The sequence below is a fragment of the Eulemur rufifrons genome, chromosome 30 (assembly GCF_041146395.1).
Source record: "Eulemur rufifrons isolate Redbay chromosome 30, OSU_ERuf_1, whole genome shotgun sequence".
Taxonomy (NCBI): Eukaryota; Metazoa; Chordata; class Mammalia; order Primates; family Lemuridae; genus Eulemur; species Eulemur rufifrons.
Window position 1 is genome coordinate 113,560,301 of NC_091012.1, and position 20,839 is coordinate 113,581,139.

At 34.8% G+C, this 20,839-nt stretch overlaps 1 protein-coding gene and 1 pseudogene across 2 annotated transcripts in view; one reads left to right on the forward strand and one right to left on the reverse strand.

Annotated features, from left to right (window-relative positions):
* Nucleotides 1-20,839, reverse strand: part of CFAP47 (cilia and flagella associated protein 47) — a 541,061-nt gene that overhangs the window by 330,474 nt on the left and 189,748 nt on the right. The window contains exons 38-41 of the mRNA XM_069464301.1: nt 18,333-18,483; nt 17,008-17,096; nt 7,758-7,835; nt 7,050-7,052 (exon numbers count right to left, since the gene is read on the reverse strand). Of these exons, the coding sequence (XP_069320402.1) occupies nt 7,050-7,052; nt 7,758-7,835; nt 17,008-17,096; nt 18,333-18,483 (321 nt within the window). The remainder of the gene's footprint in view (nt 1-7,049; nt 7,053-7,757; nt 7,836-17,007; nt 17,097-18,332; nt 18,484-20,839) is intronic.
* On the forward strand, nt 2,956-3,735 carry LOC138378688 (RAD9, HUS1, RAD1-interacting nuclear orphan protein 1 pseudogene; annotated as a pseudogene). The gene has a single exon (XR_011231962.1). The product of XR_011231962.1 is annotated as an RAD9, HUS1, RAD1-interacting nuclear orphan protein 1 pseudogene (transcript).

The following is a 20,839-nucleotide window of genomic DNA, read 5'->3' on the forward strand; positions in this document are numbered from 1 at the left end:
GCAAATTCATTTGTTGAAACCTAATTCCCAATGTGATGGTATTAGGAGATGGTGTCTTTGTGAAGTGATTAAATCATGAGAGTACAGCCCTTATGATTGGGGTTAGTATCCTTATAAAAGAGACCCCAGAGACAGAGAGTTCTAACACCCCTTTCTTCCATGTAAGGAAATAGCAAGGAGAATGACCTCCATGAACCAGGAGGAGGACCCTCACCAAATACCAAATCTGCCAGTGCCTTGATCTTGGACTCCCCACCCTCTAGAATTGTGAGCAATAAATGTTTGTTGTTTAAGCCACTCAGTATATGGTATTTTTGTTACAGCAGCTGTAACAGGCTAAGACATGTGCCTAATTCTAACTGTTCCTAATTATTCAGTATAGTATCAGGAAATATTTTTAAATCATGTCTCTCTAGAATCCAAGTTTTGTTGGGGTTTTAGCAAGAGTCAGGATCCAGAAAATTATCAGGGCTTTCTTTCATTTTGTAACTGGCTCTAAGAACAAATTTCAATAACCCCTATATGTTTTTTTTTTTAAATCCTCTCCCATCTTTTAGATTCTCAGGCCAGTAGGGCATGATGACCAGAACCCTGAATCTTTTAATTAATTACTTGATCTTTCTGAGTTGTTTCCCAGAAATGGCAGAATTTCTGCAAGACAAGGAGCTGAGATTCTGAAGGCTCCTTGGCAGACTTCCTGATACCAAAACTTGTCATCCCCCACAACCTGCCCAAATGCATACAGCCCCTTGTTAATTATACCACCACCTGCCCCAATACACATAGCCCCTCTTAAAAAGCCTATACTCTCCATTAGTCAGGGACATGGATTTGAGGCTGGTTCTGATTCCCTGTTGTCCTGACAGATGTGTTTCATATTAAAAATTACTTTCTTCTTTGGCAATCCTTGTTATCTCAATAATTGGCTCTTTGTGTAGTAAGCAACTAGACTTAGGCTGAAACTCCCTTGTAGTTTCAATAACAATTTCAGTGGCTATTCTGAACCAAGCTATTCTGGGATACAGGGATGAATGATGACGCCCCTAAACTCAAGGACCATACAGTCTGCAATGAAATGTATGTTTTTGAGAAATAATTACAAAGTGGAATGATAAATGTTTTATCACCTTTTCAACCTTAATCCATATGCTCCTATGCATACTCCTACCCATTGCTTCTGGAATTCCCTCCTTGAATGTTCCTATGTTCATGGGAAAGTTCTACTTCTTCTCTAAATTCTGGCTATCACAATATTACTCATATTTCAAATCCCAATTTGTATGTGATAAGGGAAAACACCAGAGCATAGTTCACGCATGGAAAAAAATCCTTAGTAGCTCATAATTCTCCTCAAATGTCTTCTCCTCTTCCATGAAGTTTTCTATAATATCTATATAGTAATATTCCTAAGCAATCAGATCACAGAGTATTTTTTCATATAATATACAATAATGAATACATTCTTCCCTATAAAACTGCCCCTATTGGCAGAGATTTTTTTTTTAATTTCAGTATATTATGGAGGTACAAATGTTTAGGTTACATATATTGCCTTTGCCCCACATGGGCAGAGATTTTTATTTTCATCTCTGCTTGATGATTGGGTTCTTGAAGTCCAGATATGTGATTTATTTATCCTTATATTTTTCCAGTACTAAGAATAGTTCTTGAAGTGCCACTTAGTAAGAATTTGTTGAATGAGTAAATAACTCAATATTCCCAGAAAAAACGAGTAAGCCCTATCACTGTCAGAAATTATTGACAAAGTACTCATTTATCAGCACAGCTGTTCCATACATCAATTTCAAAATGTGGCTAAAATCAATTTCCAGCACTGATAGTTGCCTGATAATTCCTTTGAGTTTAATTAGAATAAGAACTTCTTAACTGCTCTAGTTATATTCATGGATTATGTTCCCACAAAGTAAAATGTATGATGAATATAAAGTTTTTCATCCATGTATTTTCAAAGGTGGTATTCTATATATATCTGGTTGCTTACAAAGAGCAGGTTATAGATAGAGGCATTTTATAGAAAAAAGTTTAATAAGAAAGTATATAATTTCTTAATGCCGATTGAAAGATAATTTCAGCACTTTACCACTCACTTAAAAAGAGAAAATTAGTTATTTGGAGAGATATTAGCTGAAGTGAATCTGAGGAAGAGTATCAGTTAGTATAGGCTAGGTCATGCTACAGTAACAACCCCATATCTCAGTGGATTAGCACAATAGTTTATTTCTTGCTCATGCTACATGCCCATCCTAGGTGGAGATTGCACTTAGGGATCCTTGGTAAAGGAGGCTCCATTTCTATATTTGTTTCTATAATAATTCTATATGTGTTTATATAATTTCTATAATAATTCTATAAATAATGGCAGAAGGGAACACAAAAAATTCCTTACTGGTTCTTAAAGCTACCACTTAGAAATAACATACTTCTCCTCACATGCCATTGGCTCAATAAGTTATATGTTCATACATAACTTCAGCATTGGTATAGAAGTACAATAGTATCATGTGCCTAAAAAGAGGAAAACAAGAACATTTGTAAAAAAAATTCTAAAATTCCTGCTGTTTTATGGAGATTTTCTTAACCTTTTTCTTGTTCTATGTTACCTTCCTGATTAAACCTAGACACCAGACTAGGGTTTTATTGAGACAATATAATGCTTATTATACGATAGATTACATAAAAAATTAATCATAGAGGTACTATATCAGACTTTCATTCTGGTTAAAATTTAAAATGCATGTTATTAATTTTTTGTGTGTCTGGAAATCTGTTCAAGATAAACAATAAGGATAGCTTTAAGAAAAAGGTAATGTGGGACAGGAGCGGCAGCTGGGCCTTGCCGGGCAGGGATGAAGTCTCGCTCTTGTTTAGGCTGATCTTGAACTCCTGGCCTCAAGTGATACTCCCGCCTTGGACTCCCAGAGTGCTAGGATTACAGGCATGGGTTAAAATTAGAGCATATTTCCCAACCTGAAAACAAACAGCATCATGTGGTTACTAACTGCTCTTCATTCAGCTATTGATGCCTCCCAGAAAAAAATGGCCCCAACGTTCCCAGAAAGCCCGGCTGCTATTCCACCACCAACCACTGGAGGGCCCCAAACACCGCTATGGATCACCACAGCTTCCCATCACTCACACTCGACAGGTATCACCTGAGTTTGATACAACAGCAGAAAGCCAGTTCCCAGCCTACCGAAAACATCATTACCGAGACCAGGCAAGACGTTCAAGTCGAAAATCTACCACCTCCAAGTTTCCACATCTAACCTTTGAGAGTCCACAATCTTCTTCCATTTCAGAGACATTGGAGATCCCCTTAATCAAGGAGTGCCCCAATCAATCAGAAAAGGACAATTCCAGAGGACCCTTAGTTCCAATGCTCAGTCCTCAAAGTTGTGGGGACCTGTCAGTACATGCACTTCAGAGTTTACCTTATGTGTTCATTCCCCCTGATATCCAGACCTCAGAGTCCTCTTCTGTGAAGGAAGAACCTGTTCCCCCCGAACAGAAGGAAAACAGCCTTCCAAGCTGCTCTCTTCACACTACTGCTACTACTAGCAGCCCAGAGCCTGGGCCCATTCTGGTTAAAGACACCCCTAAGAACAAGCATGGAATAAAGGTCACGACATGGAGGAGACGACAGCACCTGCTTGCTTACCTCAGGGAGCGAGGGAAGCTGAGCAGAAGCCAGTTCCTTGTGAAAAACTGACTACCTCTCTCATGAACAGTCTCCAGAAATTGCTGATTTTCATAGAGTTGCTAAAGTCACTTTTCTGGCTCTCAAGAGCATATAGATAAAATAAAATGAAAATAACACAAATAGAAAAAAAGGTATTTTAACTAGAGTCCTGGAGTCATAAGGGAATTCAATTCCCTGATTTGCTTTTTAAGATACTTTGTGTCATAAACTGTTCACTTCATATTTTTCTTGTATTAACTGTTTAAAATGTATGTAAATAAATGGTTGTAGAAAGTTAAAAAAAAGAAAAAAAGAAAAAAGTAATATGTAACATTACTAAGTATTCTTATTAAGGCATATTTAAAAATCAAAAGGCTGCATTATGTTCATGAAGCCAGACTGATGAAATATTAGATGACTTTGTGCTACTTGGGTATAAAATTATCTTTTATGTCCCCTCATGATGGAGACTTGGTTGCCTACCTCAATAACCATTTGCTCTTTCCTCCTCACTGACAAAACCCTAACTTTATTTAGATGTGTAAGTGGAGGAAAAAGGTTTCTCAGTCTTCCTTCCAGCTGGGTTTGGTCATCCAATTAAAATTTGGCCAATGGGCTACAAACAGAAGTGCTGTGTGGTATTTCTGGGAAGCTTTGTTAATCAGGAGAGACCACACTTATTCTTGTATGTCTTCCTTTCTGCTGCCTAGAAAGTGTATTTGATTGTTGGAGCTCTGGATAGTTAACTGATCCTTCAGAAAGTGAATAGAGACTTTCTTGCTACAAGATCTGGAGTTGGGAGGTGTTATACAGGAAGCAGGTAGGATCCCAGACAAAGGAGCCACAGTAAATACTTCTAATAAATCTCTCTAGAATTGTCAGAAAAAAACCAGCACTTTGAGTCAACTGAGGACAGCTTTATCTCAACTCAGCATATAGATTTTGGCCTCGGCCGTCAGCCCATGTCAGTCCCCAAATGACAAACCAAGAAATTGTATTATATAAACTGACAAGCCCTTTTCCTGGAGAAACTTTGTGACTTTTGCTTTGTAAGTATCGCCCTTGCCTTTGAACTCAGAGACAGTTTTCACAGAGGTACATAAATCCCTGTGAACTAAAATAAAATCTTAAGTAAGACTCCTGCCCCACAAATGGCTGACTGAATGGACCTCCTCTTGGCCCAGGGGATGCCTTAAAATTGAGTTGATATCTATGAGAAGGGAGGTCAGACAAGCCTCATCATGTTCCCCCCCCTTGTAGATATCCTTTGCAACTCATTAACAGGCCTAAGGCTATGTAAGACAAACCTATAGGTCCTCAATTTACATAATAAATCACTGAGTCTGGGAATGTGTCCCCTAGCTTGTCTCTAATTAACAGATTTCCTTATCTTAACTTAAAACATTTCCAACCTTTAGACAAAGCTTCATTTCTTTAAACAATTACAAATCAAGGAGTCTTTAAACCCACCTATAACCCGTAAGCCCCCTGCCCGTGAGATGCCCCACCTTTTGGGGCCAAACCAACTTATGCTACCTTCCATGTATTGATTTATGACTTTATGTGTAATTCCTATCTCCCTGAAATGTATAAAACCGAACTGTAACCCGGCCACAGCCAGTCCACTTGCTCAAGGCTTCTTGGACTTGGCTCTGGGCCATGATCCTCAAATTTGGCTCAGAATAAATGTCTTTAAATTATTTTACAGAGTTTGGCTTCTTTACCATTGACATCCCCAATCCTTGAAATGAATGGCTTTGAGTTATTCTTTGAAAGCTAATCTGCAGAAGTCTGACTGCTCTATGTTGGATCATGTTCTCCCTGACCCAACACTCAATGTCTCAGCATCTTTATGTATTTTTGGTGGTTGTGGTTGTTTTATTTTTTTATCACAGGAAAGTTTGAGAGAATTAAGTAAGTACAGTATTATGAATAATTCGATGTGAGAAAGAATGATCAATAATGCTTGAGACCATGGTAGATACATTTCTTATGCTATACTTCATGCTGAGTTGGTAATTATTTTGAATAAGTATTTCCCAGTTTCCTTATGTGCCAAAATTAATTCTAAATGCTTTTATACTTGTTCATTTAATTTTGGTTTTGATTTGGGATGCATACCACAAAAAAAGATGTTCTTACTTGTACCTTTAGAGTACATGACTTCAATAATTCCAGAATTTTAGATCTAATGAAATCCATTAGAGATATTACATAAAAGAAAGCATGCTAAAATTTGAGATACAGAATTCTTATATTGCATTCCAAATTGTCAAAGTAGACTCAATTTTTCTGTTCATTACACTGATTGAATTTTGAGTTATTTATGTTCACAGATATGGAAAGCATTGCTTTAAGATCTGACTGTAGTTTAATATATGATACTATACATTTTTCACAATTAATGTGAAAAAATTATTTCAAGTCCATTTAGGCAAAATCTATGATCACAAAGTAGACACTACATCAAGAGGAAGCAAGGGATTGAAAATCTAGCAGAATTGTTTACTGAAGTATTTTTACCAATACCAGCATTTCAGATCTACAAAGATATTAGCATAAAACACCTACAATTGTCATATTCCTTTGGTATCTATAATGTTGCCTTATAGCTCCACATATTAATTCATGTCTTATTGTTTACTAATACAAAATGTATAAACAAGATTTCAAATGCCCTAGTAAAGCATCAAATTTGCATTCAATAAAACAAAAGCAATGAGAAAAAATGGTTTCTTCTGTAACAACTTTTTTCACAAGAATAACCATTGAAGGAATCAAATATCATAGATGCAATCCTTATAATCTCCCAAAAGTACTGTCTTAAACACAATTTCACTTTTGAAAAATAAACTATAATCATTTAAATCTTTGTAAGATCTGCACAAGCACTTTAATGGTATCTGATGATGTTAACATTGGGAATTCCTGTTATCAAAATTGCCAAATTTTTGTCTCTTGACACGTTTTTGCATCTAAAAGGATGATACTGATGCTGTCAAGCATTACACAAAGACAAAAAAAGGTATAAAATAAACTAACAACTTAGTAGTAATGGTCAACATAGGCTTACACTTCATTAGTAGAGATCTACATTATTTTTTTTCTCTGCCTGCCTGACTTACTTTAACCTTGGTAACAATAGTTTTAATTATACTTCACTTTAGATAGTGATTCTATAGTTTACAATAAACGAGCAATATAAAGCAAACAATCTTTTAAAAACCTGACTTCTCTATTCAGAAGTCAAAGTTCCTTTCTAAACTAAATAGACCTCATAAAGTAGGTGAAATGTATTTAAATATTGATCCTCATTATCCATAAATTCCTTATTTGCAAATTCGCCTACTCACTAAAATTTATTTGTTAAGTCCAAAATCAGTATTCATGGCACTTTCACAGTGTTCAAAGACAGACATGCACAGAGTGGTGAAAAGTTCTAGTCACCAAATATGCTAGTTCCCAGCTAAAGTCAAACAAAGTAAATAGCGGCCCTTCCTTTTTCAGTCCTTATGCATGTACAAGGATGAGGTGAGGGTAGAGACAATAGTGGGAAGTGCAGAGTAATGTGAGAAGCTTAAGCTCTGGGGCCTGGTGGACAGGGTTTGAATCCATTCTCCTCTGTTAGTGGGGTGGCCTCAGGAGAATCATTTAACACTTCTGAACCTCTTTTGCTTTTTGTAAAATAAAAATATAGAATTTACCAGGATGGATTGTTTTTAGGATTTACAATTATAATCAATGTGATTATATATATTTCTCCTAGGAACACTGGTTCAGTCATCACTAATTGAGTATGTATGGCAACTTTATAGAACATAGCTACTATGAATAATGAAAATTCACTGTATTTAATCAAGTGCATGTTTATTCAATTTTCATGCACGTGAACCTAGAAACATATAAACCTATATTTGAATAAGAATATGAATAATGGAAATTAAACAATTTTAATAAATGAAAACTATTGTGTAATTATGTAACAAGTTTCCTTGAGTACTAATTTCTCAGAACTTTTTCTCAGATACTGATGAGTATAAAACATATAGACACTTACCCATGTTTCATGTATTGCGTAGATTCCATTACCTGTGATGGCGAAGAGACAAATGTTGAGGATTCCACCAAAATGATCCTGAAATAAATGAAGAAGAACTATTTTCAATCTACTGGAACAAAATTCAGGTGACCACAAAAATTCTTCTTTTGTTTCTTCCCATTAATCATAAAATATAATTAGAATCATAATAAACTACAATTTTAAAAGTTCATGCATGTGCTCTCATTCTGCAACTCAAAACATACATGGTAGAAAGGAGAGATCTGAAATGGAAATATGTGAAACACAGTATCCTTTTTATATGGAATAGCATCACTGAATTCTCACAGCACAGAAATTTAGAACATAAATCCTCAAATTATATTCCAGAAACAAAGAGGAAATCACACACTGGTTTTAATGCACAGCCTGAGCGGTACACATTTCAGAATTTCTAATCCTATTTCAAGAAAAGAAAATGTTTCTTCCAGGAGTGGACATGAGATGTAGGCAGCTAATTAATTAGTACGTCAATAATCATGTTCTCTTCTGGGATCACATAACAATGCAGACCCTCTTATAGGATAACGCTCATCCATTCAAAAAATAGTTACAGAGCAGTGGTCCCCAACCTTTTTGGCACCAGAGACTGTTTTCATGGAAGATAATTTTTCCATGGACAGGTGTGGGGAACAGTGGAGATCTGTGGCCTAATCCCTAATATGCAACAGATCAGCACAGGTCCATGGCCCCGGGGTTGGGAACCATAGCTCTATAGTATATAAGCAACAAAATCACTGGTCAAAGTTTTCAAAATTAACTTTTTAAGAACTCTGGTAATATAAGAGAGGTTTGCAACAATCTAAGTAGTGTTTATTCAAGAAAAACTGCCAAACTTTGGTAAGATCAGTAGACTTTGTTGCATTGTGAATTGTATATTGTAAATCCCATCCTCTTCTTGACAGCCCTGAAGTAGTTTTGCAAACTGGCAGCCTTGCAACCATAAGAGGGGACAAACCAAGATTGGACTTCTTTTAAAAAGTCCCATTCCTGAGTATTGCTGTTATTTGACCTGTCTTGAAGCAAATTGAAAACCTCAATTTGCAAGATGTTCTCTTTATTTGACCTGTCTTAAGGGAAAATACCTACCACCCTAGCATGTTTGTTGAAAACAATCAGCAACAATTTTGTGTGAGGTTGCTATATAGCAGCTGGGTCAAACAAGAGCCTGGAAAAACATAAAAGGAACATTTGGGGAACAAGATGCCCATGTGTCAGATTAAACTAACTTGCCAGATTTTCAAAATATGTCAGAGATCTTTAACCCTGCATATGGGATACAATGATGTGTCACCAAATAGAGAATATTAATTAAAGAGATAGAAATTATACAAAAGAACCAGTTATAAATTCTGGACTTGCAAAATACCGTACCTGTTATAAAAAATTACTAGAGGGCTCAACAGCAGGTTTGAGCTTGCAAAAGAAAGAACCAATGCATTAAAAAATGCCAATTAATGTTATTCATTTTGACAAACAGAAAGAAAAAAGAATGAAGAAAAGTTAATGAACCTCAGATGACTCTGGGACACATTTAAGATTACCAACATAAGCCTAGTGGAAATCTCTAAAAGACAAGAGAGTGAGAAAGAGTTAAAAAGAATAATTGAAAAATAAAGGATGAAGACTTCTAAAACTTTATGGAAAGGTTTAATTTATATATCCAAGTAGCATAAAGAATTCTTTGCAGGATAAATTCAAGGCAATCTGTGCAGAGACAATAATATTCAAACTGTGGAAAGGCCAAGATATAGACAATCTTGTAAGTAGCAAGACAAAATTGGCTTAACACCTACAATGGCTCCTTAAAAAGATTAATAGCTGATTTCCCATCTGAAATGCTGGAGCTGAGGAGCTAATAGAATTTTATTTTCAGTGTGCTGCAAGAAAAAGACTATCAATGAAGAATAATGTACACAGCAAAACTGTTCTTCAAAAATGAAGGAAAAATTAAGGTATCCCAAAATAAACAAAAACTGAAAGAAACATTGCTAGGAGAACTGCTGTACAAGAAATACTAAAGGAAGTCCTTCAGCTGAAAGAAAAGGACTCTAGAAGTTAATTCAAAAGCACATGAGGTAATAAGAAACACCAATAAACTACATGGATAAATATATACAACAAATAAGCTATAAATATATTTTATTTGCAATACTTTTTAATCTTCTTTCTCATTTAAAAGAAACAGGGTAAGACAATAAATATAAAACTGTTTTGTGGGATTATAATGCATAAACATGTAATTGGTATAACAATAATATCACTAAAGAAGGGCTAGGAAGAGATACATTGCAGAAAGTTTCTGAATTATATTGAAATTAAGCTGTTATTAATATGAGCTAGATTGTTTTAAATTAGGATACTAATTGCAATCTTCAGGGTAACTGTCAAGAATATAACTGGAAAAATATAAGGTAAAAAAAGGAATTAAAATTGTTTACTACACATAATTATTTTAAAAAATCAGGCAATAATGGAGAAATAGATGAACAAAGACATAAGACATGTAGAAAACAAATATAAGATTGCAGAAATAAATTCTACTATATCAGAGACTATATTACATGTAAATGGCTTTAACACTTCAATCCAAAAGCAAAAATTGACAAAATGGATAAAAGAGACAAACAAACATTGGATTCAAAGACACAAACAATTTGGGAGTAAATGATTTAGAAGGGCATACCATTAAAAAATGCTCAACATCTCTAATCATTAGAGAAATACAAATCAAAACCACAATGAGATATCGCCTAACCCCAGTGAGATTGGCCTCTATCAAAAAATCCCAAAACAGCAAATGCTGACGAGGATGTGGAGAGACGGGAAGAATCTTACACTGCTGGTAGGACTGCAAATTGGTGCAACCTCTGTGGAAAAGACTCTGGAAATACCTCAAAGAGCAAAAAATAGAAATACCATTTGATCCAGCAATAGCACTATTAGGCATCTACCGCAAAGAGCAAAAGACATTCTATAATAAAGACATCTGCACCTGAATGTTTATGGCAGCACAATTCACTATTGCAAGGATGTGGAAACAACCCAAGTGCCCATGAATTCATGAGTGGATTACTAAAATTTGGCATATGTATACAATGGAATATTACTCAATTATAAGAAACGGCAGTGATCTAGCACCTCTTATATTTTCCTGGATTGAGCTTGAGCCCATTATCCACAGTGAGGTATCACAAGATTGGAGGAATAGTCTCCACATGTACTAACCGTCAAATTGGTACTAACTGATCAACACTATGGTGCTCACACGGTAGTAATATTCTCCAGGGATTAGGGGGTTAGGGGGTGGTAAACTCACAACTAATGGTCACAGACATGGTGAGCGTTGTAGAGGGGAAGGACATGCCTCTAAACCTCACTTGGGTAAGGCAAAGACATAAAATGTAACCAGAAGATATTTGCACTTCAGTGTTTATTGCAGCATTATTCACAATGGCTAAAATGTGGAATCTGCTTGAGTGTTTATCAACGGACGAATGGATACAAAAGATGTGGTGTATGTACACAATGGAATATTATTTAGCCATGAAAAAGAAGGAAATTTTGTCATTTGCAGAAACATGGATGGATCTGGAGGACATTATTTTAAGTGACATAAACCAGGCACAGAAAGACAAATATTGCATTTTCACACTCATATATGGGACCTAAAAAAAAATTGATCTCAAGGAGGTAGTGAATAGAATGGTGGCTACTAGAGATTGGTAAGGGTGGTGGGATGGGGTAATGAAGAGGTGTCGGTGAAGGGGTAATTCAGTTAAATAGAAGGAAAAAGTTCTAGTGTTCAATAGAGCAATAGGGCAACTATAGTCAACAATAATTTATTATATTTCAGAATAGTTAGAAGTTTTCAAATGTTTCCAACATAAAGCAATGATAAATGTTTCAGATGAATCATGGCCCAATTACCCTGACTTGATCACTATGTTATATGCTTGTATCAAAATATAACATGTACTCCATGAATATGTACATCTATTATGTATCAATAAAAATTTAAAAAAATAAAAATAAAAGGGCATACCATGAAAACAGTAACAAAAAGAGAGCTGGAGTGGCTATTCTAATTTCAGACAAAATAGCATTTCAGGCAAACACTGTTATAGCATGACACCATGAGAGCTCCTTGGACTCACACTCCAGGAAAATGAGTAAAAACTATAAAAAACAACTTTTAAACTGTCTAGTAATGGTTTTAAGGCATATAGCAAATGAATAAAAATATATTTAACAAAACCTACTAAAAGTTAGTAAGCAAACCAGTAGTTTGGTATTTGAACCAAGAACAGTACCTCCCTCTTCTTTCTCAGCTCAGCAAGAAAGAAACTTTACTTCAGACTGCTACTGCCAAGAACACAGGGCCCCCTCCTCCCCTGGCTCCCATATGAAGAGCTACCTTTCTGCAAGGGGTAGGATATTATTGTTTCTCATCCTAACCTCAGTATGTTGCTGAGGCTAGGTTCTGCGCAAGTGCAGTTGAGAGGAGCTGAGCCCTTCTCCTGTACAGCCCCCACTCGTGGACAGAGTCTCTAACGTGAGTATGGCACTGCTGAGAATACTGGGATCTCAATTACGCCTTCCTCAGCTTAAAAAGTGGTCATTTCATACTGGGAGAAGCAAGCCAAGAAATTCTGAGGCTATTGCCACTTCTCCCACTTGGCACTCAGCTCATAAAGTGTAGGATTTGCTCAAAGAAGTACACCATTGTCTGCACCTCTAGCTCCAGAGCCATGAATCAGATATTTTCCCCAGGGAGAGAGGAAGGCCTTAAAACAGATAGCTTCTAATCTTTTCCAAAAAGAACTGATTTTGTTTGCAACAAAGTATTCAAGTCAAGTCAAAGCACACTGTCAAAAATAATGCAGATGATGGTGAAAGACAATTGGGAGGAGATTGGTAGATTTAAGATACAAGCTGTAGACCTGCTAGTTTGCTGGAGAAAACTGAGGAAAGCGGCGGCTAAAAGGATTTCTTCTGGAGTCACTACAAATCTCAAACACTGATTTAGAGAACAACTTTTTCAAAGGAGTCTGAATTTGATAGGATTTGTCTGAATAATAATGTATGCCCCCACCTCAAGGGATTGGAATTAATGGAATTTAACTGATGAGTGTGGTAAAGAAATGAGAGTCAAAGGGAGCCCTGTCAAAACCACTGCCATCCGGGTTGAATGTGGGCATACCATACCCAAGGCTGTGTCATTGGATAAGCAACATTAGAAGCTTCACGCTGTGTGTGTAGGTTTGGGCAGGAGGAGATAGGCATCACTAAAATAATCCAGTCAGTAAAGTGTTAGAAGAGCAAATAATATTAACGAGACTGGGAGAGAGGGGACCAGTATCTAGAATTGTTTAAACATATTTTTTAAAATGTTCAGTCTACTTCATAAAAAATATGAAACATGCAAAAAAGAAAGAAAAGAAAAGAAGAAGGAAACAGAAACTGCCTGGTAGGGCAAACCAGATATCAGAATAGACAGAAAAATTCAATATAACCAGTCTGAATGTCTTCAAAGAATAAAGGAAACTATGAGTAAAGAAGTAAAGGAAGATATGATGACAATGTAACATCAAATAGAGAATATTAACAAAGAGATTGAAATTATAAAAAACCAAATGGAAATTCTGGAGTGGGATAAACTATAATAACTAACTAGAGGGGCTCAACAGTAGATCTGAACTGGCAGATAAAAAGAATTAACAAACTTGAAGATTGATAGAGATTATGCATTCTGAAGAACAGAGAAAAATGAAGAAAAATGAACAGAATCTAACATATATGTGTTAGGTACACAATTAAGCATAACAGTATATGAACGGTAGAATTACCTGAAGGAAAGAAGACAGTGAATAGAAGAGAAGGAATGTTCAAAAAATGAAATGAGTTAAAGTGAAGCTAGGTTAGGCTATAGAAATTACTTCAGATGGTAACATGAAGTCACAGTAACAAATAAACAGAAATAATAAATAGGAAGGCTAATATAACAAAAGCCATAAATATATACTTTCTATTTGCTATGGGCTGAATTTTATCCCCCTCAAACTTCTTGTGTTGAAGTTCTAATCCCCAGTACCTCTGAATGTGACTGTATTTAGAGATACAGCCTTTAAATAAATGATTAAGTTAAAATGAGTCCTTCAGGGCAGGTCCTAATCTAATCTGAATAGTGAGTGTCCTTATAAGAAGAGAAAATTTGGAAACAGAAAGAGACATCAGGTTGCACACACAGAGAAAAAAAAAAGGCCATATAAGAAGACAGCCATCTACAAGCCAAGGAGAGAAGCTTCAAAAGAAACCAAATTTGCCAACATCTTGATCTGGGACTTTCAACCTATAGAATTGTGAGAACATAAATTTTTGTGGTGTAATCCACTTGATCTGTGGCATTATTTTGTTATGGCACTCCTACCAAACTAATATACTTTCCTTTCTTCTCTCAGCTTTCTTGAAATAATACAAATTATATAAAACAATAATTACAGCAATGTATTGTCAGGTTTGTAACATTGTTGGTGCTATATGTGCGATAATAATACCAGAAAAAGGGAAGAAAAGGAATATAGCTATATAAGAGTAACATTTTGTGAATCTCATTGGAATGAAGTTAGTATCTGAAGATGATTATGATAAGTGAAGATGTCTATGGTAATCCCTAGTGCAATCACTAAGGAAACAAATCTATAAATACATTGAAAAAGTCATTAAAGAAATTAAAATTCTACATTAGAAAATATGCACTAATGTAAAAGCAAGAAGCCATGGCAGAATAGAGAAACAAACAAAGGACATGAAACAGCAAATCAAATGGAAATTGGCAAAAGTAAATCCCATTATGTCAACAATAACAGAGGAGACGAAAAATGGCTGAGTGGAGGTAACCTCCTGGATTCCTGTTCCTAGAAAGGGAGGAGTAGATCTCAGTCTGCTACACATGAGTGGATCGTACCCCGCAAGACCAGCGTTGTGAATTGGGGGAGAATCAGCGTGGGACACAAAAAGCAGGAAAAAGAAAAGGTGAACAATAACAAAAATGTGAATAAACAACCAAATCAACAGGCAGAGACTAATGTGGTATATATATGCAATGGAGTATTATTCAGACTTAAAAATAGAGGAAGTCCCGCCATTTATAGCAATATGAATTAACCTGGAGGACATTATGCTAAGTGAAACAAGCCAGTCACAGAATGACAAATACTACATGATTCCACTTATATAAAGCATTTATAATAGCCAAACAAACAAAAAAAAGTAGTCAAACTCACAAAAGTGAAGAATATCATAATGGTTGCCAGGGGATGAGGGTTTGGGGAAATGGGGAGTTAGTCAATAGGTATAAAGTTTCAGTTATGGTAGACGAATAAATTCTAGACATTTCCTGTGTAACATAGTACCTACAGTTAATAATACAATATTATAAATTTCAAAATTTGTTAAGGGGGTAGATATCATGGTAAGTGTTCTTACCACAAAAGTAAAACAAACAAAGCATTACAAAGCATGAAATAGGGGTGTTTTGCAAAAGAAGAATTTGACAACCCCTAATATGACAGATAGACATGGGAGTCAGCAATCTGGCCAGCAAATCCTGCCTAAGTTAAATAGTACCAACTAGATAGTTTTATTTGTTAAAAGTAATGTGGAATTTTTATGAAAAATAATCAAATCTGGTCACTGTGCTGCATACAATTTTGGGTAACATATGTAGAAATTTTTATTTTATTTTGAAGTATGTTTAATATAAGACTGCTAATAATCAAGTCTGATCAGTTTTGTCAGTGTAACATAAAAACTAGGCCACTTATTATACTGGTTATAACTTAAAAAGATTCTACATATGAATTAATTAGTATTAAATTCCTTTCTTATTCATTCTACTTTATTATTTTAAAATTTCCAATGTAATAGATGCCTATCATAAATATTGATTTTACAAATTTTGTGATTGGTTTTCAATTTTTTAGGTTATTTTCCCATTGCCTAAGTTTGAGGGCCATATTTATACAAGGAATGATGGACTCAAAATCCTCCAATTAACAATCTTTCTCCCTACCAAATCACACACCATTCAAAAGAATTAGCCATTTTAATTCAATCTGAGGTAAACCATAAAGTCATATTAAAATATTACCGTTTTTTGAGATTCATATATCTATAATATTCTTCCAATTCCTGAAATATACAGATTTCCCTTCAGCTTTAATACTAAAATGAAAGACTGAATTTGTTTGATTATGTTTTTCTGTAAAGAAATTTTGTTCCTTTAAGTCAGTCAGTCATTTGGTTCATTTAAGAGAATACTTTAATCCTGGATTCTGACATTCTGTGTTCCTAACAGTCCAATATAACATGTTAATAAAATTACAGTAAATAAATTTCTCCTTCACATGCATATGGAAACCATAAATTCTCCAATAACTGTTTCAACACAATAATTTTTGTTTTATCAAAAATTATTGAAATTATTAAGAAGAAGCTACCAAAAGCTTGGACATACAATGAATAAAATAAATGGAAATTACCAAATACTAAAATAATATAAGCATATGTATAACTTCCAGTTTCAATATAAATATTTTGAGTGTCTGATTTCTAAACCTGGAAAAAACAGAGCTCCTACTTTAATCAGTACATAAGGTATTATCTTCTATCTTCTCCCTTTTCATGTAAATTTCTAGAGAATTATTTTTCTGTTGTGTCCTTAAATAATACTTACTTTTATTGTCTTTTCGTTTTAAATATGTTTTTGTTATTGTAATTAAATCTCAAGATGAGCACATGCATATTCAATGTGCAGTGCTAATTAACCATAATGCCCTAAGTAAAAGTGCTTTTTCTGCTTAAATCAATATTTCAGTTTTAGGCTATAACAGATGGAATAAAATTAGAAGAAAAGTCTATTAATTATAATTTTTTTAAAAATGGAAAGAACACTGAACCTCAACAAATAGCTTATAGACCAAATTTATAAAGTTGGTTTGATCATTTCAAGAAAATTGATTTACTTTCATTATTTGTTCCATTTTATCTGATATGCTTCTAATTTTATAAAAATGTGAACCCATGTGATTTCTGCTCAAAATGGTTCATGTTGAAGAGATGAAGAAAATTACATATTTCTTTTAACAGTGGAGCTATTTATTGAAATAGCTAATTTCAATAAATTTACACCAAAACAATAACTTACCTGAAGTCTCCATCAGTTTGGAAGGGGTTTTTCACATTGAAAGTGACTTTCTTCCATGTATAACATGGGGATTTGCATTTTATAACTTCCTAAGGTAAAAAAAAATCATATAATAAAAAATGAATATCCTAAAATATAAAATATAAACTTAAAAAGTCTATGACCCATCCATTTAAATATTACATTGATAATTTATATAATTCCCCTTTTCCAACAAACATCATATTGCTAAAATCTAGGTGGGAAAGGGTAAAAATACATTTTATTGCATCATTGATCAATATACTGTGCTAATAACTATTTATCAAAATAGTTTCTCTCAAATTGATTTCCTTAAAATTAGTTTTTTTAATTACTGAACATGAATTCACATTTGCAAATTATTCAGTCTCATATGTGCCTAATACACATAACATAAGGAAGAGGCAGGTGTGTGTGTGAATGTGTGTGCTCATGAATATCTCTGTGTAAGAGTGAGCACGAGTGTGGCATGCCTCTGTTTGTAACGCTGTGGCTACACTGACATAACTGTATTATAATAAAAGCACAGATATAAAATGAAAACTTCAAATTATCTGAAAGAATTCCATGGAGGAAAAGATTTTTAGGAATTCTGTAGTTTTAGACTGATCATATTCTTGCCTTATTTTATTTCTCCATGATTATCTAGTCTACTTCCTGGTAACTTAAGACCATGAGTGGGTAGACAGGGAAGCAAACAGAGCTGTATGAGCTTCAGGTGTCAACTTTTCTGCCCCATAATCACATTAATGATAGGCTAACCACAGCCATGTCACCTAAAATTCTTTGTAATCGATGTGGAAATCTGGCAATATAGTGAATTTACTTCTTCTTTACCATACATTCACAGTAGAAAATAATATTTAGAAAAGATAATGGCTACAAAAGTCAATTATAATGATGTCACAACCATTTTACAGGGATTTAAAATCCCCCTTTCCCACACTTTGAGATATAAAGACTTAGAATTCTGTCTGGAAAATCATCACCTCTCAATAGATGCCACTGTTAACATTATCTTTATAATGGATTTGATCTACACTACACTCAAGATGAATTGATGAATGTTCCTGTCAGAGAAAAGAAAAGTCTTTTTTACTGCATAAACCATCAACCCTTAGTCCAAACAAAAACATAGACACAAGCCTAGGACTGCTTTAACTTAAATCCCAAGTCTCTCAGAAGGATGATGTTCAGGAACAAGAGCTGCTTAGGATAAAATGTAGAACAGCAGCCATGCCATGTAGCATTCCACAGTCTCAGAAGAGAAGCAAAAACATATAAAATAGGTAAAATCTACTTACGATGGCTTTAAATTTGATGACTTCACCCTTAAGAGCAAAAGCCATTGTAGCTCCTCCTGTTGCATTCTTAGGCTTTGAAATTAACAGCAGTGAAGCTTTAGCACGATGAAGATAGCGACTGGTGAATTGCAGACTGATATAAATTTTGTCTCTAATGAAAGATAAAAGAGGGAACATTTTATCAGAAACGACAACTGACAAGCATCTTTTCAGTATAGACCTGTGCCCAGTGCCTAAACCCTGACATGTACTCACTTCTAAAATAAAATCAAAGACTGCTGCAGTTCTCAAGAAGTCTAAAATCTAGTTTTTGTCATCAGATAAGATATCTTAGTACATAATAAATCTCAAGTTAACTTCCAAATATATAATCTCTCAAATAAACAATTTTCTAAAAATGAGTCATGTATGTAGTGTTTTGTGTGAAATTCATAGGACATTCGGGGCTACTATTTAGGCAAATACTTAGTCATGTCATTAGTTTTTGGTTACATGGAGTAAAAAAATATAAAAAAGAATTCTAGATCTGTAAAAAATGATGTTGGTATTTTAATGGGGATTGCCTTGTATCTGTAAATCACTTTGGGTAGTACAGATACTTTAACAATGTTGATTCTGCTGACCCATGAGCATGGTATTGGTTTTCCACCTGTTTATGTCCTCTGCTATTTCCTTCTTCAGTGTTTCATAGTTCTCCCTGTAGAGGTCTTTCACCTCCTTAGTTAAAGAAAAGAACAGAGACATAAACCAATGGAACAGAACTGAGAACCCAGATATAAAACCATCCTCATAGAGCCATCTAATCTTTGACACAGCAGAAAAAAACCTATACTGGGGAAAAGAATCCTTATTCAATAAATGGTGCTGGGAAAATTGGATAGCCACATGTAGAAGACTGAAACAGGATCCGAGCCTCTCACCTCTCACAAAAAGCAACTCATGGTGGATAACATACTTAAACAACTAAGGCAGGAAACTGTAAGAATTCTAGAAGAAAATGTTGGGAAAACTCTTATAGACGATCACCCAAGGAAAGGATTTATTAAGAAGACCCCAAAAACGATTACACCAACAACAAAAATAGACAAATGGGACCTGATCAAATTGAAAAGGTCCTGCACAGCCAAAGAAACTATCACAAGAACAAACAGACCACCTACAGAATGGGAGAAAATATTCACATGCTACACATCCAATAAAGGGCTGATAACTAGAATCTATATAGAATTCAGAAAAATCAGCAAGAAAAAAAACCAAACAACCTCATTAAAAAGTGGGTGAAGGACATGAACAGAAACTTTTCAAAAGAAGAGAGATTAATGGCCAAAAAACATATGAAAAAATGTTTAACATCTCTAATCATCAGGGAAATGCAAATCAAAACCACAATGAGATATCACTTAACTCCAGTGAGAATTGCTTTTATCAAAAAGTCCCAAAACAATAAATGTTGGTGTGGATGCGGAAAGATAGGAACACACGTATAGTACTGGTGGGACTGCAAACTAGTGCAACCTCTGTGGAAAGTAATATGGAGATACCACAAAGAGCTACAAGTAGAACTACCATTTGATCCAGCAATCCCACTACTGGGCATCTACCCAAAGGAAAAACACATTCTATAAAAAAGACATCTGCACTAGAATGTTTGTAGCAGCACAATTCACAATTGCAAAGATGTGGAAACAACCCAAATGCCCATCAATACATGAGTGGATTAATAAATGTGGTATATGTATGCCATGGAGTTCCACTCAGCCACAAAAAACAATGGTGATCTAGCACTGCTTATATTATCCTCGATAGAGCTGGAACCCATTCTACTAAGTGAAGTATCCCAAGAATGGAAAAACAAGCACCCCATGTACTCACCATGAAATTGGTATTAAATGATCAATACTTCTGTGCACATATAGTAATAACATTCATCGGGTGTTGGGCAGATGAGAGCGGGGAGGAGGGGATGGTTATATTCACACCTAATGGGTGCAAGTGCGTGCCATCTGAGGGATGGACACGTTTGAAGCTCTGACTCGGATGGGTCAAAGGCAATATATGTAACCTAAACATTTGTACCCCCGTAATATGCTGAAATAAAAAACGAACAAACAAACAAAAAAGAAACCCAAAGAAGAATGAAAAAAATAAAAAAATAAAAAAGAATTCAAAAACTGTATAAAGCCATTACTGAAAATGCCATTCGAAACTCAAAACCAAATAATGGTGAATAATGATAACTGTTAATTAAGAAAAAGAATAAAGAAAACCTGTTCCTCTTCCTTAATATACTGAAAGGAAAGAGATTTCATAGATTGTATGTATTTCTTTAGAATTTACTAATTTTCCCAGATTAAAAAGAAGGAGCCAAAGATACTCTGCATATTGATAGTATAAGAAATAGGGATAAAGTAAATTTTTACTCTAAGAAATGTAATGGATAGAAGATAATATTATTAATGTTTCATCTAAGGGAGTAAGTGAGCTTATCAAATGTCATATCTAAATGT